Source organism: Pteropus alecto, unplaced genomic scaffold (genome assembly GCF_000325575.1).
Source record: "Pteropus alecto unplaced genomic scaffold, ASM32557v1 scaffold49, whole genome shotgun sequence".
In the NCBI taxonomy this organism is placed as follows: domain Eukaryota; kingdom Metazoa; phylum Chordata; class Mammalia; order Chiroptera; family Pteropodidae; genus Pteropus; species Pteropus alecto.
In genome coordinates this window covers 2758439-2768379 of record NW_006443131.1, presented here as the reverse complement: position 1 = coordinate 2768379, position 9941 = coordinate 2758439, and the positions used below count along the sequence as shown (strand labels likewise).

At 49.6% G+C, this 9941-nt stretch overlaps 1 protein-coding gene across 7 annotated transcripts; it reads left to right on the top strand.

The window, feature by feature from the left end:
- Nucleotides 1-164: 164 nt before the first annotated feature.
- Nucleotides 165-8488, top strand: CHTOP (chromatin target of PRMT1). Of its 7 annotated transcripts, none has more exons than XM_006923591.3 (6): nucleotides 171-322; nucleotides 479-560; nucleotides 1874-2027; nucleotides 4556-4739; nucleotides 5551-5688; nucleotides 7303-8488. In XM_006923591.3, exons 2-6 carry the CDS (start codon nucleotides 496-498, stop codon nucleotides 7506-7508), a joined length of 747 nt encoding a protein of 248 aa, XP_006923653.1. In that variant the 5' UTR covers nucleotides 171-322; nucleotides 479-495; the 3' UTR covers nucleotides 7509-8488. The 7 variants fall into 7 exon arrangements, with proteins under 7 accessions (XP_006923654.1, XP_024896589.1, XP_024896588.1 ...); XM_006923590.3 differs by having other exon boundaries at nucleotides 4553-4739; XM_025040820.1 differs by lacking the exon at nucleotides 5551-5688 and having other exon boundaries at nucleotides 168-322.
- Nucleotides 8489-9941: the final 1453 nt, after the last annotated feature.

Below are 9941 nucleotides of genomic sequence, written 5' to 3'. Positions count from 1 at the left end.
CCCGGCCCCGGGTCCCCGGGGCCCCGGCCCCGCTTGGCGTGGCCGTCGAAAGCCAGGTCTGGAACGGCGTGCCCGCATCGTCCCTCCAGACGGACGGCTCTCCACTCGGGCTGCACGTGGGGCCCCCGGCGACTCCGCTCGACTCTGTTTGGGCCCAGGTTTCTGAATGTTTTTCAAAGCTCCTTGCAGCCAAAGGTTGAGAAGGACCGCGCTAGATGACAAGCCAGACTCTCCGCGCTTCTCCAGCTAGGCCTGGCTCTGCCTTCTTTGGAGGCTTCAGCAGTATTTTCTGCCCTGTGGCCTTGAAGTGTAGTAGTTTGAGGTAACTTGGGAATTGAAGCACCGGGAAGGAGTCCTGTGCTCCTAGACAGTCGTGAGCACAGGCCTTTTCCTTCCTCGTAGGCGTGGGCCTTGGGCCCCTGTAGGAGTGAGGTCGTCGTTATTCCGATTTGCTCATTCTGCCTATTGTTCTTTGTAGATTCTCGGGATCTGAAGATGGCTGCACAGTCAGCGCCGAAAGTTGTGCTAAAAAGCACCACCAAGATGTCTCTTAATGAGCGGTGAGGCAGCCAACAGCAACTTCAGCTCGTTCATAAGAAAACATTACTTAAATTGGCCCTGGGGTCCAATGCACAAAAGCCAGTTTTAAACTAAATACCAACAGAAGGCTACAGACCTCTGTTCTTAGTTGCATCTCATGTGGTACACAAAGCAAATTGGGCGGTTGTCTCAAAACCCCTTATCAGTAGATTTTTATGGTAAGCTGTCTGAAATGCTTGTCTGGTGGGGTGCATTTTAAAAAGACTCCTCGCACCCTCCCTTTTCACGTTTTTTAACATTGATACAGGGACGGTGCAGCTCAGTAGCACAGTGCCCTGGCTACGGTAGGCTTGCTGCCCAGTCCAAGGCCAGCAGTGTTGTGTCTGGCCTGTAAGAGGCAGGTAGCAAGCCGTGAATATGTCCAAAGGCCCTCGAATGCCATTCTTGGGCCTTGTAAGAGGCACTTGCTTTTGCTCCGTTTCACTTTCTTTCCATTCTGCTTTTAGTTTGTTTCTGTTTTGGATTCTTTTACAGTTCAGTGTTCTTCTCGTCCATTCAGCTTCTTTGCAGGAATAATAGAAGAGGGTCTTCACAAGCTCTTGAACGCTTGAGCTAATCTAACTTATTCAGAAGTAATCACATAGAGTCCGAAAAGTAATCATTTGAGACTAAGTAAAGGAAAGGCAGTTTCTAGCTACGAGAGCTCTGTTCATCGAGTGCTTTTGACCAGTTATTTTATTGACTCGATATTAGACCACTAAAAGGTTTACGTAATATTTGTTTTTGCCTTTTCTGAAGCATATGTGCTTCTCCTAACTAACCTCTTAGGGTTCGATACTGTAATTCTGCATGTTCACGTGTCATTAAGTGAACAACGTATAAGAAAGTGGAACGCACTCCTAAATTTCGTATGCGTGCATTATTCCCATGGGCTTGGAAGGTGCTCTAGTTGTTGATAGTCTTAAAATGGACCCTCAGATCTCCCGAGGTGTTGGCTTTCTTCGTTTGTCTTCGAAATTGCATCTTCTGTCTCATGTCGCCATATCTGCTCACTGCGTGTTTTTCATGCCTTCCGCCTCTCTAAAAGCCGTTACCTGAGCCCTCGTCATCACTCGTGATTGAATGTGCCGCACTTAGCTGCATTTCTGAGTTTCCGGTTCGTGCACGTGTGTGGAAGCAGCGGAGTCTAGCCCGCATCAGCCTTGCTCTAAGTGTACCACTTTACTTAAAGTTCGTGGGATCTGGAGCTCCTGGTCTAGCGAGCCATGAAAATGCCAATAAATGTTTTGTAATAAAGCTTTTATTTAAACATCCATTTTGTTCGACCTTGAAGCTTTACTAATATGCTGAAGAACAAACAGCCGATGCCAGTGACTATTCGGGCTTCGATGCAGCAACAGCAGCAGCTAGCCAGTGCCAGAAACAGAAGACTGGCCCAGCAGATGGAGAATAGACCCTCTGTCCAGGCAGCATTGAAACTCAAGCAGGTGAGAGAATGCGTCTTCACACGCCAGAAGCAGCTGGCGGTCTCTGTCAGGCAGTCCGCTAGGGCTGTCAGGACGTGATGGATGATGACGAGGTGGCTCAGGGCAAAAGCTGAAACTTCTCTGGAAGAAAGAGAAGTTCAGAGAATTCCCATTTTGGCAGGTACTGATAAGTAACTTTTTGTTGTCTTTCTCTTTTAGGGAGTTTGCCATCAGTGTGGCCTGTTTTCTGTGTTATCAATGAGTATTAATCTCGTGCTTTCTGATCTTTGCCCTTAAAGTAAATTTGCTGGCTTTTACCACAAAGAAATTTTGATTTTTGTTTTAGATGATCTTCAAAAGAGATCTTTTATTCCCTGTTAAATGACTTACAAATTAGGGAAATGATTCTCTTCTTTCTCCCCTAGTCCAGGGAGTCCGAAGGGCCTTATCAGTGGTTTTAAGTGCTAAAATATAGAAAGAGGAAGGCGACCCCATCTCCACGGCATCTCAAGTTGTCGCACTGAGTAATTAACTCAAGAGTTAGTGGGTTTTCCTTCAGATTTCCAGTAAGAGATGATCCTATTCAGACCTGAAGTAAAACCTGCTCTTTGTTATTCATAGACTTTATATGCAAGTCCGGACAGTGGCTGTGGAAGGATATGTCCAAGCTGTGGCTGGGCGTCTGGAGGGCGGTGCCATGCAACTGTAAGGACTGTCACTGGTAGCACTGCATGGCTGTGCATAAGTTCAGCAGTTAAATATAACACCCACCCCCCACCCCGAACCGTTGGGCTCACTGACCAAAAATAAACAAGGCCGCCTGCTTCAGCTCCCTTAAGCCTTGGACTGACGGCATTCGTCCCTGACGCAGAAAAGCGGTAAAAGGCACCACCGTTTTCCAAAAGTAAATATAAAAAAACTGCAACAGATAAGTCTGACAGATTGTTCCGAAGGACCTTTCAACAAGAAGCTGTAATGCAGGCTGTGTGAGAAGCAGCAGCCAGAGCACTGCTGCCCCGCGGGACTCTGCAGCGGTGGGAACGTCCGCGTCTGTGCATCTGTGTGCTCCGGCGCCGTTGCCACTGATGTGATTGAGGAGCCCTTTTTTTTTTTTTTTTTTTGGTCATTTGAATAGCCACATGAGGCTAATGGCCAACCTTAGCGTACAGCTCAGCTTTTCGGTGGAAACTGAGTGGTATAGTGGACGTCGTTAGGCTTCCTATCAGTGTTAGAGACTGATGTCGGTGGCAGGTAAGGATTGGGAAAGGAAAAGAAAGTCTGAGCACTGTACCGTCTCCCATCAAAGCACAGGTCTTGGGAGAATATACTCAGATGACTGAACACTGGTGACATGTAGAATGAGGTCCTAACCTCATGATTGGATGCTCTGGGGAGTGATGTGACAGGCTTTTACTTATGGTCGCTTTACACCTCATGCTAGGTGCATAGTGTTCAGAGCTGCCCCTCTGGAAGCAGTTGATGATCTTGTGCCAGAAAGCTACTAATATCAACATGTGGTTGCAAAAGAAGTTTTTCGTAGTCACTTATGGTTGAGATCCGAGGGTACGTAGAATTGATTTTCATTTGTATTGACTGATGGCTTTTTAGGAAAACAGGTTCGCTAAGGCCTTGATTGTATTCAGAGCTGCAGTCACTTTTTCCTATGAAGGAATTTAATTATTAGGGATGTGGTCTTCATGGGTCCTCTTTGAGGAAACATTTCTTGAAAAGCTTCATTTCTGGTATGTCCTTGTTCTCAAGCGTGGCCCTGAGTTTTGTGACTATAGCTCACTTGTCAATTCTAACACAGGTTTGGCTGGTTCTCTGTGGAGATACATGTGAGTCGTATGCTTATTTTTAATAAGAGGTCATTAGACTGGTCTAACGGTGCTGTTCGCAAGGGTAGACGTGAAATTATGGCTGTTGAAGAAACATAAGGAAAGGAGGTTTGACTCTTGTGTTTATTTACATCTTAAGGTAAAAAGTGGACCATCTGGAGATAGATACTCAAAGGAAAAATGGAACACACTGGCCTCTAGACTGAGAAATCAAATCTTGTTCTTAAGTCACAAGAATCGAAACGAACTTTTCATTTAAATGTGCCCAGAGTCTGGTGAACTCCTTGTGGTGTGTGAGTAAGCCTTTGCAGACAGCGGTGGACCTTGGGTGGGTGGGAATCAAGTCGTACTGTCAGCCTGCGGCTGAAAAACGACCCAGGATTCAAAATCTAGAATGTTCTTACTGAAGCCTTAATTTTGAGTAGCAGTGCGTGACTTCTGTAGCTAAGCTAGCGAGGTGACTTGTAGTGACGCCAGTGGCATGGGACCATCCTCAAGGTTCTTAGAAGCTCTGGATCAGAATGCCGCTTGGGCACCGTGTGGCGAGGCGAAGGCTTGCTTCTGGTGCAGGATCCTCAGAAGCAGCCCGCAGCAGGTGCAGCCGCCTCCGCACAGACATCTCACGTGCTGCTTTTCCTCTGCACTTTGACTTGCCAGTTCCCACCGGATCGCTTTTTTGATCTCAATCCCCAACACCTTTTCTTCCAGAAGAGCTTAAAGCAGCGCCTGGGTAAGAGTAACATCCAGGCACGGTTAGGCCGGCCCATAGGGGCCCTGGCCAGGGGAGCGATCGGAGGACGAGGCCTGCCCATAATCCAGAGAGGCTTGCCCAGAGGAGGACTCCGTGGGGGACGCGCCACGAGAACCCTGCTTAGGGGCGGGATGTCGCTCCGAGGTCAGTGCTGTGTACCCAATAGTGTCAGGTCCCACCCTTTCCTTTTCTCTCGGGCTGCTTATGGACACATTTGTTTAACATCTTTAAGCCTGAATTTGTATTAATATGATTAACGGTTTTTGAAATCACATACTTTAATAGTGCTGCATGTGTTGTATCGATACCGTTCCTTTTCTGGTAATGTGCAGTGGGGAGAGGCCATGACCTGCGTAACAACAGGTAATTCATGTCGTCTCCATTCCATTCGAAAGCACCCTGCCGCTGCTCGGATCAAAGCACGTCTGCGTTCTAGAAACACGTCAGACCCAAGAAACGTATAGGCCGTTGGCCTGTATCTTAACCAAGCATCTCTTTTCCTGGTGCCAGTGAAACATTGTTGCATCCATTAAAAAAGACAAGGTGACCCATAGCACTTAGCCATGTGTGACATTTGGGGCACTGTTACACTGTTCCCTGTGTAGTTCTGGGCCCCTACGAGAATACTGAGCGCAGGAACTGTATCATTTACTTTTAAATCTGTCATAACATTTGGCAACTATCTGGTTATTCAACAGATACTTTATTAAACGTATGCACATACTAATTACCTTAACTCCCAGCTTCTTCCAAAAATGGGTTTTTGGTCAGACTTGTTGAATTGATTCAATAAAGAGCATCGTAATCTATTCACACTCAGTGTGCAGCTTGCCCCACACAAACTAAAAATTACCTGAATTAACGCTCATTTAACCCTCACCGCCTTCCTTTGGTTAGAATCTACTTTGTCTCTCTTGGATTTACCTGCATATACATTGTGTGCCTCCTCTCCAAGGTCAAAACCTGCTTCGAGGTGGACGAGCCGTAGCTCCCCGAATGGGCTTAAGAAGAGGTGGTGTTCGAGGTCGTGGAGGTCCTGGGAGAGGGGGCCTAGGGCGTGGAGCTATGGGTCGTGGCGGAATCGGTGGTAGAGGTTAGTCAGCTACCAACTTCAGAGACTAGCTTCCCCTTATTTCTTTCCCTTCAAAACTCAGAGCCACCTTTCTGCACAGCTTCAAGTCATAGGCAGGCTTATTTGTTTGTCTTGTTTTGTTTTTCGAAACTGGCTTAATTTCTGAATTCACATGCTGGCAGTACAAAAGTCTGTCGCGGGTTTTCCAAAACTAGTCAGACACGTGTATTAGAGCCAGGTTTTATGCAGTCTTCTTCCAGACTCTTGTGGGTTTAAATCGCATTGTTCAAATGACAAAGTGGTCAGTTTGCAGTTGGACCTTTCCCTGTCCCTGCCCCCACCATCACCACACACCCCACCCCACCACGCAAAACCCTACTTTGAGTCTAAGAATCAAGACGAGGGAGATGTACAAAAACGAAGCAGAGTTCGAGAGAGTGGTGAGACACAGAGCTGAGTCTGGACTCTGAAACCAAGTAAATGCAAGGTAAATTGTGTGTCTGGGAAGCCAGAGATGACTCTTTTTGATCAAGGGAGAAAGCAAGATGGTATTGCACGAGTTAATCTTCCCTCGGAGACTTGATGCTATTTGTCTTGTGACCTCATGACCCAGATTGGAAGAGGTTAATGGTGTTGCTGATGTTAAAATGCCAAAGCCCATGGGTGTTTTCTGGCTTAAGAGTTTAGTGGAAAGCTCCCAGCAACACCTGTCAAAGGAAAAAAATTTTGTTCTCTCAGCCCCTGTGAATATTTGCTTTGTCCTTTTACAGTGTGTGGTGGGTGTTCCATCATTTATGACCTTGAAGTTACCAAGGGCTAATAACCTAGGAAACTCGATAACCTAGGGCTTTTCTTCTCCCATTATATGTTGCTTGGCTTATTGAGTGAAGTGCAAGCTAGTTTGGGTTTCAGGATGAAATAGCATGTTTCTAGATTATCTCGACTTGGTTTCTGAGAGACAGCGCAGGGGTGGGGGAGTCTCAAGTCGCTTTTCCAAAAGCTGGGTGTTTTGTTAAGTGAATTGAAACCATCTCTCAGATAACCATAACTGTTATAAAGTAAGTCGAATCCTTGATAGAAGTGGCTGGGACGACTCAGGATGTTCTGCCCCTTCTCCCCGCATTGCTCCTGTGTCACAATAACTCCTCCGTCTCCTGACGTGAGGGTCAGCTCCTTAGGTCTCCTGAGTTTGAGGAGAGAGGAGCTGATTTTCCAGAAGGCTCTCCCGTAGAGCTTCATCGGAAAACTGGTTCCACACCCTACAGCTGGGCCCTTTTTCCTCCCTCCCTGTCTCACTCCACGGGGTTGTCTCAGTAATGTAGTAATCGTGAACTTAGAGTGGGTCTCAGACTTTAGATAATTTGTTTTAGGAAAGATTAAGATTTTTTTGTCTGTTTCCCTGTGTCGCTAGAATGAAGAATTTTAAGTAGCGTTTAGAAAGGAGCGTATAAGGGATTCATTGTGTGTGCTTTCCATGTGTTGCTTGCTCCCCATCGTGTTTCCTGTTTTTCCAGATTTCTCCTCTTTGCCCCGCCCTTCAGCCTCTCTGAGCTAGGCCCCGCTGCTCTCAGGGGCATTTACCGTAGCACCCATGAACCCTACTCGTAACTGTCTTCTTGTTCTCCTTTGGGCCAGGTCGGGGCATGATAGGTCGGGGCAGAGGGGGCTTTGGAGGCCGAGGCCGAGGCCGTGGACGAGGGAGAGGTGCCCTTGCTCGCCCTGTACTGACCAAGGAACAGCTGGACAACCAGTTGGATGCGTACATGTCGAAAACGAAAGGACACCTGGATGCCGAGCTGGACGCCTACATGGCACAGACAGACCCCGAGACCAACGACTGAGGCCTGGCTGCCCTCCTGCGAGAGAGACTCTTGCTAAAGTTACCACCTCTGTAAATAACCTTGAGATAACAGATGAGAAGAAACCTGATCGATGCCGGAAGGACCTGTCACAATAGGCTGTGGACTTAACTTGCCACCAGTTTGTGCATTTAGTGTGTTCCTTTTACTTTTTTGATACTGTGTTGTATGAAACCCTTTTATCCTGACTTGGGTTTGGTTTTGTTGTTTGGGTTTTTTCCCCCGCCCCCCTTCTCCCAGACTTTTTATTTTAAACATGACTATGTCAGCCTCGAGGCTAAGACACCCTCTTTCCACCTCTGCCTCCCATCACCTGTCACGTGCTCTGACATTCTGACTTTTCTGAAAAGTCCCAGAAAGAGCCCATCAGTGGTCCTCCCTAGTGCCTAGGTTTCTGAGAAACGGTTCTGTCCCACATCACTTTAGAAAGCCTCTTAGAAGTGTTTAGAAAATCTAAAGTTCAAAAGTGCGTTCTACCACGTTGACATTTTAATAAGCTAGGAACGTTGGCCTGGTGACAGGACCACCTAAGCGGTTACGTGAGGTAACCGCTGCTGCCGTGTGCATCCACACCCGTGTGTCGTGTCCGGTACGTGCACACTTCCCACCCTGGAGGCAGGTGACCGACTTCCCTCTGGACTTTGCGTCACGTCCAAAGAGTGCTGTTGGGTCGGCTTCCGCCCGCGAGAGGGGAAAGCCACGCGGGTCGGCAGGTGGCTTGGGAGGACGGGGCTGGAAGTCGAGGCAGGTACCTGCCGGGAGGGGTCGGAAGAGACCCATGCCGAGTGCTCTTGGCCTTATGTTTGCCCCTGGCCCGTCTCGGCTTTCTCCATACATTGGTTTTGTGTGACCCTCTTCTTTCTCTCGAAGGTTTAAGTTCAACCATATTCCGTCGGCTGTTCCAGTTTCAATGGAATTCTTGTATTTCTGCTTTATTACAAGAAATTGTTCTCTCAAATCCAGCCAGGACTTTTCTCTTTATTTGTTGGGTTCTTGAAATGGTACGTCTGCTACATCTTGATGTGCCCCTTGCAGAGATGGGGCCTTTCCTTCGTGGTGGTATTCAACGGCGTTGGGGGGGAGTATTGTGGCTTTGAGGCAGAAGGCGAAGAATGTCCACATTAGAAAGGTTACTTACTAAAAGCAAAGTGCCAGCCCATTTGGCCCATACGGGAGCCCAGATACGACATGGGGGACAGTGCCCTGGCCCCGGCTCCTTTTTACCTGGAGGGACCTGACCACCTCTGACCAAACCAGTTAACACTGAGCTGCCTGTGCCCTAAACGGGAGGTTGTGTGGACAGCAGGCTGGGAAGGCAATTTCGTCAGGACGTGAGCTCGAGTCTTTTTTTGTATGACCTGGGCTGCATGACCTCTGGACCGCAGCATGTGGTCTAGGCCTGCGGAAGTGAGCGCTGGGAAGGACCACGTGGGTAGGGAGCCACAGTGACCTGGGCTGCAGGTGTGTCCTGCGATTCCTTCCGCTCTCCCTGAGCACGGGCGCGAGGCTGGGGCGCAGCAGCCCGGGCAGCTGCTCACAACCTTTACTTGGAAGGAACTTGGGGTTTTCTGTGGGCTCGGCCAAGGCTCGTGCTGATGGGCAGTGTAGGCCACCCCGGGCGAGCTGGTTCCCGGGTGGCCTTGCACGGGGCGCCTCCGAGGGCCCCCAGGAAACCCTGGGGAGGGACAGGGAGCTAGCTGCAGGGAGATCGGCTTCCCCACCCTCTCAAGGCACACAGCCTGGGGCCACCGTCCCTGGGATGACCCCCAGGCCTCTCTGCCTTCCCAGATACTTTGCTCCTCCCCCAAGACAGCTACCAAGGCTGTTCCCCCCAAACGTGACTTCCCTTGTCACCTAGCAGTTTGCCTCGATATTTTATCTGGTGGCTTCAGGCCCGCCCCTTCCCCCGTAGTACATCAGATCAGCAGAGGCTCAAGCACGTGAGAAGACGGGGCTCAGCGGGTCTAGAGGAGTCGGGGCCCGTGCCAGCTCCGTGCAGTTCACACGCCTGTGCCCACGCACGTATCTGGAGATGACCTCACACAAAGGTTCCAGGGTAAGAAGGGGGGCTGGAAACAGGGAAAGGGGCCCGAGGCGGCAGTGAGTGCCCGACACATGCTTCTCTGCCTCCCCGACTCGTCTGCCGGTGGGATGCCCGGGGCGCCTCAGCCCCTAGGCAGGGGGTGGGCCAGGGTGCCTGGGTCCTTTGAGAACGGGGGGACTCCCAAGGTGCTGGGTGCACCCTAGCTTTTCTCTCTCCCAGGTCAGCCTTTTCCAGCCCAGGGGTCCCCTGCCCAGAGTGCCTCCAGTCCCACCCTGTCCTGCTGACTCGGTGCTCTTAGTGCCACGGTGGCCGTCCGAAAGGACTGGCCCCGTGCCCTCTACACCCGCCTCGAACTGGCCAAGTGTCAGAGC